Source organism: Sprattus sprattus (assembly GCF_963457725.1).
Source record: "Sprattus sprattus genome assembly, chromosome: 8".
Classification (NCBI taxonomy): domain Eukaryota; kingdom Metazoa; phylum Chordata; class Actinopteri; order Clupeiformes; family Clupeidae; genus Sprattus; species Sprattus sprattus.
The window spans coordinates 9,665,693-9,687,172 of NC_137927.1; the positions used below are offsets into that span (position 1 = coordinate 9,665,693).

At 42.0% G+C, this 21,480-nt stretch overlaps 2 protein-coding genes across 2 annotated transcripts; both read left to right on the forward strand.

Annotated features, from left to right (window-relative positions):
* Positions 1-4,169: 4,169 nt before the first annotated feature.
* LOC308368878 (low choriolytic enzyme-like) lies at positions 4,170-6,753 on the forward strand (the record flags this gene model as incomplete). Its single annotated transcript, XM_080843161.1, has 8 exons — positions 4,170-4,257; positions 4,613-4,684; positions 5,050-5,202; positions 5,366-5,483; positions 5,649-5,827; positions 6,042-6,123; positions 6,305-6,491; positions 6,712-6,753. 8 exons carry the CDS (start codon positions 4,170-4,172, stop codon positions 6,751-6,753), a joined length of 921 nt encoding a protein of 306 aa, XP_080699287.1.
* A 4,733-nt stretch (positions 6,754-11,486) lies between these two features.
* Positions 11,487-15,341, forward strand: LOC308368898 (high choriolytic enzyme 1-like; the record flags this gene model as incomplete). Its single annotated transcript, XM_080843188.1, has 7 exons — positions 11,487-11,558; positions 12,446-12,518; positions 12,905-13,057; positions 13,364-13,481; positions 14,037-14,215; positions 14,351-14,432; positions 15,209-15,341. The coding sequence occupies 7 exons, from the start codon at positions 11,487-11,489 to the stop codon at positions 15,339-15,341; spliced, it is 810 nt and encodes a 269-aa protein (XP_080699314.1).
* Between the last annotated feature and the right edge of the window lie 6,139 nt (positions 15,342-21,480).

Sequence of the window (21,480 nt, forward strand, 5' to 3'; positions counted from 1 at the left end):
ATGTGTAATTGACATCAGTGTGTTCACAAGGAAAATCGGACTCTAATGTAGATAAGGGAATCTTAAGTATTTCCCACTTGGGGCGAGCGATTGATACATGACGTGAAGGTTGTGCAGATTGTGCCGAATTTTCGCTTTTTACTTCTTAACAATAGTGAAAAACTGTAATTTGAAAATACAGAGCAAAGAATTAACTTAAAAAAAAAGTTGCACAAACAATACTGTTCTGCACAAACTGCATTGAATTGACCAGTCGACCAAGGTTTTAAATGTGGCAGAAGCTCAAGGCCACCAATGGCCTACAAAAAACTTTAATCAACACAGAACTGACGGGTAATTTAAAGCATTTTCGACACCCAAACATAAGAAACAGCATTGCTTTAAATATAAAAAGACATGAGTTTTTCATGGATCGGTGCATCAACAGCAGCTTCTAGGGTTGTGAACATTAAATCTCTCCGGAATACAGTAATCATGATGAATCATGTTATACTTTGCTAATTAACTGTTTATAATAAACCACCAACATGTGGATCAGTAAATTACATTTGTCATGTTATTATGGTTTGCATTTTAGGCCGTAAATAAAATGCATCTCCTTTGTGGATCTTTCTGCATGTTCTTGATTACACTGATGCAGATCACAATGATTGTAGGAGGGAGGCAGCACAACACCTGTCCTCGCTGAAATTAATAATCATACCCACGTGCAGGGATATATTTAGAAGTGTCCAGGACGATGCCATCCCATTAATCAACAACAATCACAACTCTCTGGTCACACCCTGAGCACACATGTTTCTCTGCTCTTTTTCTGGAAAACATTTTGGATGTTTTTCATGTCTTTTTCTGGAGTCATGTTTCTCATGTCATATTACACAGCATGTGCCAGTTATTTAGGGGCGATAGTGGTTCAGGAGGTAGAGGGAATCGTTTAATACTTGAAAGGTTGCTAGCTCGATCCTGAATCACCAAGTGTTGGAATGTTCTTGAGCAAGACACTGAACACCCAAACACTGTGCTGGTTGGCAACTTATAGAAGATAGAAGCTTCTGCCATCGGTGTATGAATGGGTAGATGTCTGAGGCATTCATCTGTAAAGCGCTTTGAGTTCTCTGTGAGTAGAAAAGTGCCTGGTATCACATACAATATTACCGATAGTGCAAACAGCAGATTAAACTGTAACATGTAAAGTGGCGAGACTGTATCACTGTCCATTTAGAAGCCTGATGGCCCTTGGAAAGAAACGGCTCTCCAATCTACAGTTGTGAGACCGAATACTTCGGTAGCGCCTGCCAGAAGGCAACGGGCTAAAAAGTCTAAAGGATGGATGGTAACAGTCTTTTAGGATCCTGTCAGCTTTTTTGAGGCGTCATGTGTGGAAGCTGTCCTGCAGGGCTGGGAGCTCCCTGCCGATGATGAACTCAGCAGAGCTGACCACACTGCGTAAGACCTTACGGTCCTTGACTGTGCAGCTCCCATACCACACTGTGATGCAACCAGTCAGGATGTTCTCTAGAGTGCATCTGTAAAAGTTAGTGTGGATGACTGATTCCATATGAAACTTCTTCAGTCTCCTCAGGAAGAAGAGGCATCTCCAGGCCGCTTTGACCACCTTGCCCGTGTGAGCAGACCAGGTGAGATCACTGATAATGTTCACCCAGAGGAACATGAAGCCCATATCATATCCTGTGGTAACACGTGTGTCGTATAGAGGTTGCCGCAGAAGGAACATGGTGCTGGTTACAAAGACATTTTCAGTCCAATATGACAAGGAAAACAATAATAAACTATTTGGTGTTCAAACATAAGCAGGCGAAGATGGTTCTGAGGTTGTAGGCTGGTGATAAAAAATGGCTATGACCAGGGGCGGCCCTAGCACATTTGGCGCTCTAGGCGAGCTTCGCTTCTGGCAATGTACGAACACTATTTTGCCCTAAGACTGTATTTCTTTCACATAAACACAACAACGATCGCAGCGATGAACAAACATTAATTGAAAAACAAAATCACTGAGAAAATACAGGCCTGTGCTGAACTACGCTCCGACCACGCCCCCCTGTTCAACTGTTTATGGATACACACACACCTTCACGTCATCTTCCCAATCGCTTGCAAACAATGTTTATAAAATAAAGTGAATCTGAAATTATATAACAAAAGTATTGTAACTAATCACGGGAGTGCGAAATATTTGTTATGGATTTTTATTACTAAATACTTAACACAACACAATGTCAAAATGGCACAGGCTTTATGCCCTGCTACAGGTTATCTTGAACAGACTGTGTTACCGTCATATACCTGTATAAACTCAGTCCCAACCAGTGGTGTAGTGGTCCCTGGAGAAGTGAGTATACTCTTAATTTTGCCATTTTTTTAAGCAGCCCACACAGCACAGGATTAAACGCCCTGTTTTGAGAGGTTGGTATACTAGGCGATTTTGCTGCCTGAAAAATAAGTGGGTATACTCCGTATACCTGCGTGTACCCTGGACTACACCACTGGTCCCAACACAGAACAACGACATGCAATAAGAGCAGTAAGAAACATTGTGTATCACACAAAGAAAAGTATGCGACCACCGCACGGCATTATGGGCCGACTATGCCGGACGTTACAGTATGTATTATTTGTTAAATGTAGCTATTATGTAGTTATCAAGTATTTTGGTGTATTTGGACAGCCTGACATACTTTTTTCATTCCAAGATGCATAGCTCTTGATTAGTTAAATCATGTCTAATCAAACTGGCTAGCTAGCTCGCACTATATTTGAGGTGTTGTTGAACTGGCTATTGGATTTATATGCGCCATGTGTTTTTTTGTATAATGTAGAATAAATGGACATTTTGGATATAGCCTACCCGCCTCTGTTGAATACTCAAAGAACTATGTGACAGGGAGTAGGAGTACTTTCAATGATAAGGTACATCTTTTTTTCACTAAAGTACTCGGGGCAATTTACGCCTTCATTAACGTTTTCTTATCTGGAATTCATTCTAGGCTAGGAACAGGATTTAAGGATTTACCTTTGTCCTTGCCACGTTTTTCTTCTTCTTCCTTTCTGTTCTTCTTAAATTGCGCCCCTCTTCATTATTTCGTTCTTCAAAGTATCTTGACACACACACTCTAACCAAACGCCTCACTGTGCTAGCATGTTCTGTCAACACCAAGGAAGGACATACCCCTTCCGTTTTCGATTTTTGGCTCATTTTACCCTAATGTTAGCTTTATTTTTTAATGTAAAAAGATTGGTTGGGGATATAGAAAGGGTAAAACAATTCTTGTTTTTTTTTTTGCTCGGCGCAGTTTTTGGCGCCCCCTTCTGAGTGGGGCCCTAGCCGACCGCCTATACCGCCTGTAGGAAAGGCCGCCCCTGGCTATGACAAAAAGAAACAACATAGTCACAATATCCTGGAACATGAATATGCTATTAGAGACTCAAAGCCTTGATGTGTATCAGACATGAAAACATGGAATAATAGGTAGACCAATATAAAAACTTAAAAAGTTTAAACTTATAAAAGTTATTTTCTTTGAGCCGTCAAAACAGCAGACAGAAATATCTGAATTAGTGACAAGGCCTCTCCAAAACGTAATGACTATAATAATAACATAATTATGCCAGTAATTGTAGTCATACAATTTCATACAATACAATTTTACAAAAGAATGACATAGATAAAGGCAACAAATCCTACAATAGAAGAACTTTACAGAACAATACGCTTAAATCCTGAATCTTACTCGTCTTTTAACATATGTGACATGCATTATCAGAAAACTTCATATTTTCTAATTATTACCAAATCCATGATTAACCCACAGAGGACAAATACCCAATCTCCATATGTCAAGGTTGCATGATAAAATACCTATTGACATTGATACGTAAAGTGCACCCATGCATTTCCAAGGATTCACGTGTTTTTCCTTTGACTATATTTGGTAGCCTTTATCACAGTGGAAGCAGCTTTGAGACCTATATAAGCCCCTTGTAACAACTTCACTCATCCACTCGTGAGGCATTACGGTAAAGTGTATAGCACTATACAGTGTCTGTCGTATGCTTATGTTTTCTTGCTATCTTATTCATTGTCCATGCAATACTAATACTTAAACAAACATGTTTATTGGGTGATGTTTTCCCCCAGGTGATTGTCTGTCATGGCTGTGTTCAAGTTCGCTGTGGGTCTGCTGGCCCTGCTGCTGGTGTCTGCCTGGGCTGAGGAGGTGGAGGTGAGACAGTTTCACAGTATAACACTTGCAACCTGTCTTCTCATAGCTTCATAGCAACACATATCCAGCTTTGTCAATTCAGTATCGGGATGAATTCAAAGACCTCGCTAGATCTCACATTAGCAAAATGTATTTTAGAACAAATGGTTTATGGTCAAATGGTTTAATACTCTCACTCTGTGTTCTCTGTTTACACGTTCCACCTGCATTCTTCTCCTTTAGACAGGTAAAAAAAAAAAAACATAATACAGCTGAACACTGCATGAATGAATATATACAGTATATTTATACATCTTATATTTATATATAAAAGTTATTTTGATGTTAAAAGGGAGATTAATAATTACAAGACACTGTTCACTTCCTCCCAGATGAGATTGTGGAGGACACCAATGCTGAGCTGTCTGTGTCTGAGCTGCTGGAGAGAGCCAACAGGGACCGCAGTACGTCCACGTCCACCAGACAAACACTCTCTTGAATCAGCTGTCTTATTGAATTCATTATTGATTAACTATTGCTTAATAGAAAACAATGTAAACATCTTCTCATGTAATGAAGAAATAACTTGGTGTAAGGGTTATTGCTCTAGTATAAAATAAAAAATGAGCTGACTGTATCTCAAGGTGTTTCCTAAGATATAACTCTAGCTCATTTGCTAATTGTAACCCTACTGTTACACCAACGATTAGTCCACTCTGCAGCACTTGTGTATGGCAATAGAACATGTACCGAAGATCTATTTTTATTCTTAAGCGGACGGTATTGATCATTTGTAACCGCAGTGCTCTCTGCTGTCTCCCTCCTCCAGCTGCTGACTTTGATGAGCCCGAGCTGATGGGAGACATCGCTATCAACTCTCCCGATGAGAGGAACGCCGACCCTTGCACTTCCCGCGGTTGCATGTGGGGAAAGTACAATGACGGCAAAGTCTACGTGCCCTACGTTATTGCCAACCACTACTGTGAGTACAGTTTGCTCAATGAAAGAGCAAAAGTTGACGGTACTAACTGCATTTTCTCTTTCATGTAGGCTAGTTTACTGGTCACATCTAAAGATAGCCTACTCACACAGTCTTTCCGCCGGTGATTATTTAAGTGTTTTTTTTTTTTGTACTGCCTCGACAGCTTCCCGCGAGCTGTCTATCATTCAGCGTGGTCTTGACTCCTTCTCCTCCATGTCCTGCATCCGCTTCAAGCGCCGCTCCAACGAGAGGGACTACCTCAGCATTGAGTCTCGTAACGGGTATAAACCAAAAATCACAACTAAAATGCAAAATGAGTATTTGATTGTCCCACCAATCGTGTGCAAACACAGTCCTTAATGGCTGTTCATCTTTAATTACCAATGTAATGTGAATTTCTCAACCTTTTCTTAACTTAACACACATTTTCCAAACCACATCCCTAGATGTTACTCCTATGTTGGTCGTCGTGGTAACGCTCAGACAGTGTCTCTGAGCCGTTCCGGCTGCTTGTACCACAAAACCGTCCAGCACGAGCTGCTCCACGCTCTGGGCTTCAACCACGAGCAGACCCGCAGCGACCGTGACAACCACATCCGTGTTGTCTGGGAGAACATCGTTGATAGTAGGATAACATATCTGAACGAATGATCAAAAACATTATTTTCCCCTCCGTCTTAGTAGTGTATTTGTAATGGGGGTTTGTAACATGCACTTAGATACTTTCATATAGGCCTACTGTATATGATGATCATATTTGTATAGCAGGCAGAAGCTGTTTCAAAAGAATAAGTTAGCAGAGATAACATTTAGAGGTTAAAACTTATTATTTCACACAGACATGAAACACAACTTCAACAAGATCAACACCCTCAACCAGGGAACTGCCTATGATTACAACTCTGTCATGCAGTACCACAGGTCAGTAACACAATGCATGCTGATCTACTCTCAAATAATATTCACTGATTCATGAATTGATTGAGTAACCCATTCCTTATTTTATTCAGTCATTCATTCATCCATCCATTTGACGATATTTTCACAAGCCATTTTCTCATCTCTTCATGTGCATTCTGGATGTATATTTCTGTCATATTAGCACTGCCTTCTCCAAGAACAACCGCCCTACAATGGTGCCCATCCCTAACAGCAATGTTGCATTTGGCAAGGCCACCCAGATGAGCCAGAACGACATCAACAGACTGAACAGGCTGTACAAGTGCTGTGAGTATCATTCCTGCACACCTCAATCTAGATGGGCCTGTTATTCCTGCACTTTCCTCGCTGTAGGGTTTGTTTTGTGTTCAGTTAGGCACTAGGCCCCAATAGCGTGAGCTTGAAGAAAGCTATCTTTATTTAGATAATGGCATTGGAATCATTCAGGCTGGACTGAAGGTTTAAACAGAATACTGTGTAAATATAATGACATGTATTACTGTGCAGTGGACTGTCTTGAGATGGGGTGTCCTCCTAAAAACCCACTCTGTGTTTTTCTTATCCAAACAGAAGCTCACAGGCATTGATCAGGACAACAGCCAGGCTGCCTGAGGGAGAACTCCAGATGCTTTAATCACCGGAGCTTTAATCTCATCTGATTTGATAGCAATGCTTTGTTGCTCGGCAGTTCAAAATGCATTCACTCAATAAAACATCAGAACATGAGTGCAAAATGAAGGTTTTGGTGTGTTGTTATTTTTTCCTTGTGATTGTCCCATGAACAAAGGTCTTCTAACAAAAGAAGAACATCAAAACATGGCACATGGTGCACCTGGTGTACTCTAAAAATGTAGTCTCACAAAATGTGTACACCAGAGAATCTAACAAAAAAGTGCTATTTCCCCTCCTCTGTATTTTCATTACACATGGAATAATGGTATAGTTCCTTAATTTAAAAAATACAGAGCAAAGAATCAACTTTATTCTTTTATTATCTGGTTTTCCAAAAAAAGTTGCACAAACATTACTGTATACACCTAGCCTGGATACCAGCCTGAACTCCGCCCACAAAATTTTTGGTCTGGGAGATTCAGTCTGGAATCGAGTTAGTTGGGAGAGATTTAACGTTTCAAAAAGGTTGAGAAAGCAATCTAAACCAATCAAATTGTAAGGGCGGGCTTTATACGTTGATGGACAGATATAGATAGAATATACCGGAATATACATCGAACAAAGATGGCGCCGTCTCGGGAGCTTAGTGGGACATATTTTATATGATTTAAGCTATCTACACGACTTTTTTATGTCTACATTGACTCGGTTAGTTGTGTTTACGCAAAACGAGTGTTGCCGAGGATTTTAGGTCCTAACTAAAGCACTCTAGACCATTATTGATTGGTTATGCTAACGCGTTGGCCAAAAAAAATCATTGAAACTAATGGTAGCTTCTAGCCTTGAGTGCTAATTAAGTAACGTGAGCAGGCATATCTCAGCAGATATTGACAGCGCATTCATTTTGAAAGAGGAACAGAGAAACGCGATCAAGGCATTTGTCGATTGAAAAGATGTTTTTGCCGTCCTTCCTACGGGATCAGGTAAAAGTTTAATCTGTCAGATGGTAATACTACGTTGCTCTGATTGGTTCTAGGTATCCAATTCAGCGAAGAGGAATTTTCTGTCCTGGTTCGCTGAAACACGCCCCATAATCACAGCCCAATTGTCCGATCTCAGACTCATATTCTGACTAGAATTATGAGTATGACATCGTCAGGCTAGTATACACCTTTCCTACAGGTGGTATAGGCGGTCACCTAGGGCGCCACTCAGAGGGGGCGCCAAAAACTGCGCAAAAAGAAGATTTTTATTTTTTTTGCTGGGCAGAGGTTTTTTTTGCGCCCACTTCTAAATCCCCAAACAATATTTTTACATTAAAAAACGGAAGGGGTACGTTCTTCCTTGGTGTTGTCAGAACATGCTAGCACAGTGAGGCATTTGGTCAGAGTGTGTGTGTGTGTGTTTAAGAAACTTTGAAGAACAAAATAATGAAGAGGCTAAAGCCATCTGGGGCGCAATTTAAGAAGAAAAGAAAGGAAGAAGAAGAAAAACGTGCCAAGTACAAAGGTAAATCCTTAAATCCTAGAATCCTACAAAAACTGTGAGAAAAAATATTATTATATGGGGGGCAGGAGTGAAGCTTGCCTAGAGCGCCAAATGTGCTAGGGCCACCCCTGACTGTATAAAAACTGCTTTGAATTGACCAGTCTACCAAAGTTTTGAATCTGGCAGAAGCTCAAGGCCACCAATGGCTTTCACAAATCTTTACTCAACACAGAACTGGTGTGTTATTAAAAGCATTTTCAACACGCAAACATAAGAAACAGCGTTGCTTTTAATATAAAAAGACATGAGTTTTTCATGCCTCAGTGCATCAACAGCAGCTTCTAGGGTTGTGAACATTAAATCTCTCAGGAATACAGTAATCATGATGAATCCTGTTATACTTTGCTAATGAACTGATCACTAAATTACATTTGTCATGTTATTATGGTCTGCATTTTAGGCAGAGAATAAAATGCATCTCCTTTGTGGATCTCTCTGCATGTTCTTGATTACACTGATGCAGATCAAAATGATTGTGGGAGGGAGGCAGCACAACACCTGTCCTCGCTGAAATGAATTATCATACCCACGTGCAGGGATATATTTAGAAGTGTCCAGGACGATGCCATCCCATTAATCAACAACAATCACAACTCTCTGGTCACACCCTGAGCACACATGTTTCTCTGCTCTTTTTCTGGAAAACATTTTGGATGTTTTTCATGTCTTTTTCTGGAGTCATGTTTCTCATGTCATATTACACAGCATGTGCCAGTTATTTGGGGGCGATAGTGGTTCAGGAGGTAGAGGGGATCGTTTAATACTTGGAAGGTTGCTAGCTCGATCCCGAATCACCAAGTGTCGAAATGTTCTTGAGCAAGACAATGACCACACAAACACTGTGCTGGTTGGCAACATAGAAGCTAGAAGCTTCTGCCATCTAGTGTATGAATGGGTAGATGTCTGAGGCATTCATCTGTAAAGCGCTTTGAGTTATATGAGTAATCATCATGTGATCATGAAATCATTAGATAACTGAATATCAGTAGACACAGTAACTGCTATGATTTACCAACCATACTCCAAATATTGATGAAACACTGAAAATCACTCCCATAGGATGACACCAATGTTATGTACTCACTAATATTCCTACATCTAGAAGAAAACCTCTACACTACACAGCACCAGCGCTTTGCAGAACATGGATTGTAATATCCAACAGCTGATGGGTTTGAACATGGATTTTAATATCCAACAACTTATGATGGGCACTGAGTTTGAACATGGATTTTAATATCCAACAACTTATGATGGGCACTGAGTTTGAACATGGATTGTAATATCCAACAGCTGATGATAGGCACTGAGTTTGAACATGGATTTTAATATCCAACAACTTATGATGGGCACTGAGTTTGAACATGGATTGTAATATCCAACAGCTGATGATAAGCACTGAGTTTGAACATGGATTGTACTAACCAACAGTCTAGTGATGGGGTTGAAATAGTTATTTCCTTCTTGGACCTTAACTGTCAGATGAAAGTAAGATGTTGAGCGTAAGATGGGTAGAGTAAGGTGGGTAGAGTAAGATGTGTAGAGTAAGATGTGTAGCGTAAGATGGGTAGAGTAAGATGCGTAGAGTAAGATGGGTAGAGTAAGATGGGTAGCGAAAGATGGGTAGAGTTAGATTTGTAGAGTAAGATGGGTGGAGTAAGATGTGTAGAGTATGATGGGTAGAGTAAGATGGGTAGCGTAAGATGTGTAGAGTAAGATGTGTAGAGTAAGATGTGTAGAGTTAGATGCGTAGAGTAAGATGGGTAGCGTAAGATGTGTAGAGTAAGATGTGTAGAGTAAGATGTGTAGAGTTAGATGCGTAGAATAGGATTTTCACCGACCAACATACGATGGCCCTGCCCTTAATTAAAGAGTCAATAAAGATCAAACAGCAAGAGATATGAGGCCTGCAGCTGCTGCAGATCTCACAGGGGAGGAGCGAACAATGAACCTTGGTAACATCTCATGGAAAAATATTAAATTCATGGCTTTTTTTCATGGTTTTTATCATTCTTGGCAAGCATCTATTTTGGAGACTCAGGTTGCTCCCTGATTTAGATTCACACTAATATTTACAAGTATACGGCTACTTGTTTCAGAGAAATTTAAATTAAGCTACTGTTGCACATCTTGAAGTGGCTGTGAATTGACCAAACAACTTCATCAATTAATTATTAAACATCAATTAATAGTTCTTTCGTATGTTTAAAAACATCCACTTTGTGTATACTCTTGGCCTACTGTTGAAATAAATCTTCTACCTCAACACTTAAATCTTCTGAGACATTTCTATGACAAGACAAACATTATTACATTACATTATGAAACCTGAACAAGTGAAACAAACTATTTAACTGATTGAATCAAACATAAAACATTGAGGAATGAAATTTAGATATATATTTAAAAATGCTTAAATTAAATCAAAGAATATTGACCACACATTGTACAATTTAATGCAATACTGAGGGACTAATAAATGAAGCTAGGTATTTGTTTACTTGTAGCTGTGGAAATGGTATTCGCAATGACACAACAAAAGCTCAGGTATATTCATGTCAACAGTCAACATGGAGCCAAGGAATTTGGGAAAGGAACACCTGAATGTGCCTTGCCAAGGCTGTGCACATATTGATATATGATAAAACCGCCAGACCATGTTATAATTTCCTATATGTTCCCATGTCCCTGCAAGAATTAGCATGGAAGCAGGAGTTACTGTTTGCTCAGATAAAAAGTGCCCAGGCAAGCACATGGTTTGGCCATATTTGGGATGAGTTATCAGCATGTGTGCGAGGGTACAGGTATAAAACGTTGCAGTCCTCCCATGGTCCAGCAGTCAATGCCTTTCTGACACTTCAAAGGTAAGTCACTTGTGTGAAAGGACAAAAATCAGATGCATACAAGTGTTTTCTTTCATTCTTTCTGTTTCAGTGTACAAATAAACTCAACATAGCATGGGACTCACATACATTCATGGTGCTGGTTAAAGTGTAAATACGCCTAACGATCATAATTTATTGTAATCCTTATATCTCATAGGTAGAAAGTAACACGACCACTACGAGAAGGATAACTGTAAAAATAAAAGCTACCATTCTCCACCCAAAATGACTACCACTAACATGCAATGCTTAACTGTGTTGAATACTCATGTTTGTTTTCTATTCTGCGTACAGTCTGTCATGGCTGTGTTCAAGTTCGCTGTGGGTCTGCTGGCCCTGCTGCTGGTGTCTGCCTGGGCTGAGGAGGTGGAGGTGAGGATCGTTGTCCCCATTGACGTCTTTAATTCTACACATGCAACCTGATCTTACGTCGACGAGGTCTTACTCCAAAGTCACTCTTTATCTGTCACTGACGAGCCTTTCTATTCTCTCAGGGCACATATGTCCAATTCAATTTATGTCACGGGCCAAACTGTAATCTAAATCAAGCAGGAAATCTACAATACGAGACTATGCATAAAATTGGTGTAATGTGTATTCCACTTTGCCCACAATCAATTTATTCTCTAACTGCAGAATTTAAGCAGATTAGTATGTCATAGAAGTAATCAACAATAGTAGAACAGTAGAACACTTTTCACCTGTGCGTGCTCTCACACTTGACGACTATTACAGAACCCTTTTCACATGTGCATGCTCTCACACTTCACTTTTCCTACTGATATTAATGATATTCCTGCATCACTGAATGTATATGCTATACAATATATCTACAGTATATGTATGTAAATATATATATACTGTATATATATACTATGTGATGCAAGACTGATTTCATTTGAAATGATTACAAAATGAATGTGCTCTAACCTCTCATCTCATCCTTTCTCTTCTCAATAATACCATATGAATCCTGCTTCCTCTCTCAGACAGGTGAGTAAAAAAAAAAAAAAAAAAGAAATCTATCAACTTATTGTAGTCAAGGTAATCGGTAATTCGGTAAGAAGTGAATTCATAAAAAAAGGCTTCCACCTAAATTTAAAGAGTACCTTTGACATGTGCTTCATGACTAAATTCCTTCTTCATAATTAAATGAACTATCTCTGTCATTGAACTGACCCAAAGTGCCTGCAGCTGATTATGTGTGTGTGTGTGTGTGTGTGTGTGTGTGTGTGATGTCTGTGCCGCTCCCAATAGAGAATGCTGTGGAGGAGGACACTACTGCCGAGCTGTCTGTCTCTGAGCTGCTGGACAGGGCCAACAGGGACCTGAGTATGGGCACCCCGCCATTATATCATATTACCTGATGCCAAAACTATAAACATAAATTATTATGATGTATTCACACAGATATATTATTCCTAATTGGCCTTAATTGTTGTCTTGTTGTTCTTATCCCAGATTACAGTTATAAAACTGGTATTTATTATGTGCTTCAATGTTAAATGTATTGGTTATATTATGTACATACTCCTACAGAGGAAAATCAGCAGTAGGCCAATTTAACAGATGTGAATGATATTGTCGGCTACTTTTCCACATTTGCACACAGACATTGTATCTATATATTTGTGTGGTTTTATCAAGAATGTTTTGTAAGGGTTAGGATGCTGTTGAATGTGGTCTTTAATAATGGTCTCTCCAATTCGCTCCTCCAGCTCCTGACTTTGATGAGCCCGAGCTGATGGGAGACATCGCCCTTTTCAACGAGGCTGAGAGGAATGCCGACCCTTGCACTTCCCGTGGTTGCATGTGGGGAAAGTACAATGACGGCAAGGTCTACGTGCCCTATGTCATTGCCAACCACTACTGTGAGTCCAGTTTGCTAAATAAAACAGTGAAAAGGTGACAATTCATACTAACTGCATTCTCAGTAAGAATGATATGCTGGTCTGTTCCAGCAACCTCTGTGCTGTAGCACATTTTTTTTGTTTGTTTGCGACAGAAATCTTCATAAATACCGCTAGTGACAGTGAATGACAACATTATCACAATGCGATGATGAGGTTTTCCCCCCCACGTGGTTCATCTTTACAGTCACTCTGATGTGTTGCTACCCTGTCGCTCTCTAAGGAGACTTGCCAAATAAGGCAATGTTTAATTTTCGCTCCCAACAGCCTCCCGCGAGCTGTCCATCATTCAGCGTGGTCTGGACTCCTTCGCCTCCTCTTCCTGCATCCGCTTCAAGCGCCGCTCCAACGAGAGGGACTACATCAGCATCGAATCTCGCAGCGGGTGAGCTACCCGACACCATTCAGATCATGCTTAACAATAGAGTAGTCTACTGTGAATTACACCGGTGTAAAGCAGCTCCTGGAATTGATCCTATCAACAATATGTGTTGCATTCCAAATCTGATCAGAAGTGGAGAAGTAAGACCTGATCTTAGTATTATTTCGTTTGGTATTACATAAACCAAGAGTGTAAGTGTCTAACAACAGAGATTCATCAGATAAGGGAAAGTGAGGGTAGGTCAGTATCTTGTACGTCTTTCTACAGGCTCAGATACTGGCTTTACACCACTATCTTGTCTGACTTTTTTATTATTATTTTTGATTTTAGTGATTGATTGTTTTACCCTGTAAAGCACCGAGCTTTCAATGTATTTTTAAGTGTGCTATATAAATAAAATCCATTATTATTATTATGTATTATTATTACTATGCCTACAAAGCCTCTGAGATCTGTAAGGCTCGTTTCCTGTGATAGTGACCATGTTGTTGCTGACCTCCATAAGACTATTTTCCTGTGATAGTGACCCCGTTGCTGTTTTTGACCTGCGTCCTCCAGATGTTACTCCTACGTTGGTCGTACTGGTAACGCTCAGACCGTGTCTCTGAGCCGCTCCGGCTGTCTGTACCACAGCACCGTCCAGCACGAGCTGCTCCATGCTCTGGGCTTCAACCACGAGCAGACCCGCAACGACCGTGACAACCACATTCGTGTCTACTATGAGAACATCATTGATGGTGAGACAGAAACAATCAACACTGCAACTAGTGGTTTTCTCAGAGATAATGCTCATATTAATATGGAAATATCTTCTTTCAGGAGAGTCAGCGTGTATTTATAACACAAACTATTCTTGCATGTGATTCCTATAGATATGAAGTACAACTTCAACAAGATCAACACCCTCAACCAGGGAACTGCCTATGACTACAACTCTGTCATGCAGTATGAGAGGTCAGTGGCATCAGATTCAAAACAAACAATTCAATTATGTGTTTTAAATGGGATAAATCTCATCCCTCTTCATGTATGTAGTCAGGTGTATATAGCACTACAAAAGGTGGACCTTATGTATGGGTCTCCAGTACATTCGCTTCTCTAGAGTAGCCTACTAAAAGAACTATTAAAGATTGTATAGTCATTTGAGAAAATGTTTGATCATAGACTTTAAATCAGTTTTTAGTGATGCAGAGTAATACATAGTTTCACCCCATTAAAAAAATAAGTATGATACAATTGTCCCCAGTTTTCCCATACCTCAAAACATTTTAGTATGTACTTGAAAGAGTTCTTTTATTAGATTCAACAGATTCTTTTGAAGACTGTCTACAGATGCTCAGATTATAAACAAACTATCTGTTGAAACTCTGTTAACTACAATTTATGGTTAAGGTTAAGGGTTGGGTTTGGTTAAGGTGAGAAGACTGAACTTGAATTTCAACAAACCATCTGTAAAGTCTCTGAAGGTAGACAGTATTTAGTACTAATTAATACAAATTATTGTAAGTACATTTAAGTAGTACTGAGGGAGAAATGTACTTGTAATTAGTACATTTGTTATATATTTTTTGCACTTATATTTAGAACACAAAACAATCATGTACTTCCTGATATTAAAATACATATTAGTTCAGTAAAATATACTGCATTTTTATCTGGGCAAAGAGTCCAGAATTTTAGTAAACAGAGCGGTTCCAGACTGAACTACACGTCCTCCCCATGTCCTCCAGGTATGCCTTCTCCAAGAACAACCGCCCCACCATGGTGCCCATCCCCAACAGCAACATCGCTCTCGGCAAGGCCACCCAGATGAGCCAGAACGACATCAACAGGCTCAACAGGCTGTACAAGTGCTGTGAGTAGTATTCAGTCACCACACCTCAATCTAAATGTGCCTGGGAGGTGTTATTATTCCTGCACTCTCCTTGCTGTAGGGTTTGTTTTTTGTTCTGTTAAGCACTGGTCCCCACTTGGTTATCTTGAGCTTGAAAGAAAGCTATCTTTTTTTAGATGATGGCCTTGGAATAATTCAGGCTGGTTTAAACAGACTACCGTGTCAACATGATGGAGTTTGAGATGATGCTTCATTATTCTTAGGAAATTAAACTTTTGTGAAGAGAGTGTGTTGGTCTTCCTTAGTCAAGGAGATATGAGGAAGGTTTTTGATAGTTGTTCAATAAGTTTTTAAATAACTGTCAGTGATGTTTGAATATGGGCAGTGCCATGACTTGACATGACTGAGAGGTTTTTTACAGATATGGCATAACCCATTTCTGAAACCTTATCTTTAATAACCAGTCATTTTATTCAAAAAAATAACCATGTGTTCTGGCACCAGCATTACAAATGACGTGTTCATTAACAAACTGTACAGTATTAACATCCATTTCATTAAGCTTTAGTTTTGGCAAGTGACCATTCTTCCCTCCTTGTCTAAACAAGCCTTTCTTGTCCACAGAAATGAAGGCAAAATGACCAAATTTGACATCCATTCCACTCGCCACCAACTTCTAAAGCCAATTACCATCAATAAACATAATTTGGTGCAATAATGATGTCTTATTCTCAACATTTCTCTACTTTTTTTAGTAGGATGTGCAATTGTTTTGCTTCTATTATTAGAGAGGTTTGATGTTAGGATTCAATAAATGTTAGGGCCTGTAAGTGTACAGTGTGAAATGTATCATAAAGAAATGATAATAGCAAGCCAATCCCAGCAAGGTATTTTGCCCAGCAATCAAGCAAACCAAAATGGTAAAAACATTACAGTTATGCCTGATCATTTTGTATGGACATTTGATTAGAATTAAGTTCCTATGAATCATTTCTTTTAAATGTCCTCTGAACAGCAACTTTACCTGGGTGTATGCTTTGTTCAAGGTTAATGATTTACCATTTGCTATCTGTAGTTTAATGAACACACCACCAATTGGACATTGGAGTTCAAATGCTAAGACCAGCCTGGAGAAGACTTTGTCACAGTCTAAGGATCCAGTAGTCAAGAACACTGCTCCAACATTAAAACAGGGAAGAAGTGGAATCCACGAGAAGTGGTTCAACATGCACCAGAAGTATTATAGCATGGGGATATCATTGGGCAGGTACAGGGTTTGGGCTAGGTGACAGTTGAAAAGTATGAGGTAAGGGCGACACTGCTAGCGAGGAGCCAGATGGTAACTAGCTTTGTTCACTAGCAAGAAGAGGAAACTAGATGAGCAGCAGCGGCTTCTGAAGCAAAACAAGGCAATGGATGAACTGGCATGGTGGTAAGATGAGGAAGATTAGCTGGAGATCACTTTGGGCTATGGACACAAACCGTCTTAAATCCATTATTGTAGCCATTTATGATGTCTTTCCAGCTGTGCAGAACCTAAGTGAGTGAAGACAGAAGCTGGAAGTTGTGTTCGGGTGTTGGCTCATTATAACATATTTTGTCTGGACATAAATGTAGCCCGACCCAGGAACGCTACATGTGTAGACATAGGCGATGACAGGGACAGTAGGTTTTATTTTGTGCGAGAGGGCCAGAAAAGTGGATACCAGGCAAGCACAAAGAGTACTGGCAAATGGGGCAATTGTTGTATTGTTGTGACTGACTGTGAGACCAGACAGTGTTGTTTTCTGAGTGTGAGCCCATTGTTTACTTTATTGAGCTAACGATTCCCTTTGAAGATACGATTGATGAAGAATTTAAAAGGAAGGAGCTAAAGTCTGCTCTAGTCTAGCGGAAGCAAGGCAACGAGGTTGGCAAACACAAAGTCGACAGTCGAGGAGACAGGTTAGAGGCTTTGTAGCTAAATCAGCCAACACCTCTGTTGGATTTAGTTTTTTGAGGACGGTCACTCAAAGGAGCTTTAAAGGAGTGGTCTGAGGCTGCTGAAAATCGAGCCAGTGGTTGTGGCTAAGGCGCTTGCAGACTACTTGGGGTCGTGAATTACCCTGAAGTAAAACTGAGATATGTGAAATCTGACATGTGTTCTTACCAATTATGAGCATGAAGGGGGGTAGCTCTGGGACGTCAGACCTGGGGGTCAGCCTGTCGCTCACAGGAAAACACACCACACCTGTCCAGGGAGAGAGAGAGAGAGGCACTGGAATTAGCAACCCATTTACAGTAGCAAGTCAAGGAGTGGACTAAAGTGTTGCTGTATCACTGAGGCTACTTATCTTAGCAGAGGGACTAAGGGCTGAGAAGACCTCCAATGGCAGCAGGGAGTAGCAGCTTGTCACAGTACCCGGGGTTACCTTAACGGCACACCCACACCCACACCCACACACACAGATGCACAAGCCCGCAACAAAACACGGTTAAGCTAGATACTCATAATTACCACCACCCTAGCTGACATAGCAAAAACACAAATCAACAAACATGCAGGCCAAGTAGCGGAGATGGAATCAACATGCCCAGCCTAGCCCCATGCATGCAGGAAAACAAGGATAGAAACAAACAAACAAACAAACAAACAAAACATGAGCATGCGGCGAATTCTAAACATGCAATTTCACAGCAGAACAGAACAGCAGCCTTGTCCAGGGCGGGGAGGCAGTTGGCGATTCTCTGCTCATGCGGAGCTGCAATGACTGCACACTCAGGGACAGCGAGTCTCGGACTAATAATGAAACAGAGAGGGGGATAGCATTGTTAGTTATAACTAATGCGCCTTTAAAAATACTGAGCCGTACTCTTAACTAACCCTACATATTAAAATACAGAGCGGTACTAGTTACTGATACCAGCCTACCTCCAGCTGATTACCACAGAGCACCCAGCGTCAGAGCAACCGCTACACCGGCTGTGCCGGAGACACTGAACCACTCGTGCTAAACAGAAAAGGGAACGAGCCGTTTTAGAAACCATCCAAGGTGCAGCAATGGACAAAGTGGCTCAATGCCAAAGTTGCTTACCTTCGTTAGCAGCATTGGTCCAAGTAGTGCAACTTGCAACCCCACGCCACCATACTAACCGATGGTCACCCGGAATCAAAACAAGGTTAGGAGGAAGTATCTCCCCGTGACCTATGATGGCCTATATATCAAAATATCAGCCCGCCCAGTAATCAGTGTTACTATAACTGGGGGATGGACTGTTGAGGCAGAGGCATAGCCCACTCTGCCACATTCTACCCCACTCTTTTTGAGTCATCGCCCAGACGACTACGACCTGTAAGCCCAGAATTCGATAAGGGTTGATGCCAACCTCTGCTACCGACTGGCTACCACTGGGTCCAAATGGTGAAGGTACCTACTCTCCATCATTGTTTGCAGTGGGCTTTGGGAGATGATGAACGTTCGAGTGCCCACCCGCAGTGGAATGCACAGTCCGATGCAGGACCGGTTGGGTGAGGCTAGGAGTCTCAACAGGGGTTTCAGGGGCAAGCAATGGTAGGCTCCCCTCCTGTATGAAACAGTCCTCTGGAGCCGTCGTATGTTCCAAAGGTGCCGGCTCAATGGCCCCATCGGTAGCAAATACGATTGGGCCAACCAAGTAGACTGGGGGTGTGTCCCGAACCATGAGCCATAGGTCCTCCTCCCCAGGAGGGTCAACTGAGGGCGTGACAGAGACTGTTGGGATGGGAGCCTTGGGCTGCTGAGCCGTAGAGGCAGAGGTGACTTGGGCCTTTAAAAGATCACGATGGACCGTCTGTACCTTATGCACGTTGTCTACTGGGGCAATGGTGTAAACAACCTTCTCTCCCAGAGGCGCTTTAATCACCTGGTAGATCAGTAGACTCCAAAGGTCCTGGATTTTGTGCCTACCCCTAGCACTGTGGTCACGAAGGTAGACCCTTTGACCCACCTGCAAAGGTGCCTCATGGACCCTTTGGTCGTGCCGCTCTTTTCGACGGCCCGCCGATGCGCGCAATTGCTCTTGTGCCCCCTCAAAAGCCACTCTGAGCCTTGCCTGGTGCTCCACTACCCAGTCCTGCACCGTCCCTGGTACTGGTTCCTGGACCCGTCCAAGGAGAAAGTCTATGGGGGGAGTGGGTTCCCGTCCAAACATTAAAAAGAACGGAGACTCTCCAGTGACTTGGTGAGGGGTGGTGTTGTAGCAGTAGACAACCTGTGGGAGGCAGCAAGTCCAGTCACGTTTACGCGACACTGGCAAGGTGCGCAAGAGGTTATGGAGGGTTTGATTAAACCGCTCACACTGCCCATTACCAGCGGGGTGATATGGGGTGGTGCGAGACTTCATCACGCCATATAGGGAGCAAAGCTGCTTGATCAGGTGGACCTCAAAGCACCTACCCTGATCAGAATGAATGCGGCTAGGGACACCAAACCGGTAAAACCATTCATTCAGGAACACATTAGCGACTGTTGAAGCCCGTTGATCTCGTGTAGGGATAGCCTGGGTGTACTTACTGAATACATCCGTTATAACAAGCACGTTCTCTACCCCATTTTGTGCTGGCTCCAACTGGGTGAACTCAATAGCCACAATCTCATTGGGCCTAGATGCAAGCAGGTGACCCATGAAGCTGTAGTGGACCGTGCCAGAATCCTTAGCGACTTGGCACCGATCGCATTCCCTACACCACTGTTTGACATCGGCAAATAGACCTGGCCAATAACAATGGCGCCGCACTAGTTCAGTGGTGTGCTCGACACCTTGGTGGCCATGGTCCTGATGCAGCTGTCTCAGAGTTTCTTCTCTGAGGGCGGCGGGCAGGAGAAGCTGTAAATCTTCCTCCCCCCCATCTGGCCGGAAAACCTGGCGATGTAATACACCCTCTTTTTCCACCAACCGGTCCCAGTGGCGCAGGAACCCCAGAGCTGGTGTAGGGACCCGTCGTCGCTCGTCAGCAGTAGGTGGAGACCTCTTTCAAGAGAGGATCGGTCTCCTGCATGGAGCGGATCTCAGAGGGGGAGTGACCCGGAAAGACCGCCATCACTGACTGTGTTTGCGACACCACTAGGGCGGGTGGGGAGACCTGCTGCAGGCCGACCGGGACCAAACCCCGCAAACAGGGAACGTCCCCAGGACGTTAACAGGACATTCGCAAGGTCCCCAATCGTCCCCAATTGGTCCCCGGCACAACGTTCGCTAAAGGACGTTACCAGAACGTTTTTGACGTTCGTAGCAAGTCTACGGTTGGTCCTTCTGTGACGTTCGCATGAGTCTTAAATCGGACTTTTAGGAAACATTATAATTTGTTCTCTCAGCACACGTCCCCAGGACGTCCTTTAAAAACGTCCCTGTTACCTTATCCTGCAGGTCCTCTGCGTGACGTTCGCATGAGCCTTAAAACGGACTATTAGGGAACGTTCTTATTTGGTCTCTCAGCATACGTCCCCAGGACATCCTTTAACAACGTCCCCGTTACCTTTACCTGCAGGTCCTCTGCGTGACGTTCGCATGAGCCTTAAAACGGACTATTAGGGAACCTTATAATTTGGTCAGCACACGTCCCCAGGACGTCCTTTAAAAACGTCCCCGTTACCTTTACCTGCAGGTCCTCTGCGTGACGTTCGCATGAGCCTTAAAACGGACTATTAGGGAACGTTCTTATTTGGTCTCTCAGCATACGTCCCCAGGACATCCTTTAAAAACGTCCCCGTGACCTTTACCTGCAGGTCCTCTGCGTGACGTTTGCATGAGCCTTAAAAAGGACTATTAGGGAACGTTCTTATTTGGTCTCTCAGCATACGTCCCCAGGACATCCTTTAAAAACGTCCCAGTAACCTTTACCTGTGGTCCTCTGCGGGACGTTCGCATTCGGTCCTTCCAAAACGTCCCCTTGACGTCCTCTGATGGTCCTCTCTGAACCAGAGGTTCCGCTAGAGAAAAATGTTTTTCATTTGCGAGACATTTTAATGATAAGCCGGCCAAATATCTATTTCTGCTTCTAAATTAGCCTATTGAAGAAAACTGACGGCCTGCATAGCTTAAATAATAACATAATCAGCTAGTTTAGAATGCAACATGTTTGTTTTCCTAAGTTTACAATGGGAAACAAAAACATTAATGTCTGATGCGCGTCAATAAGTGGCCTTTAAT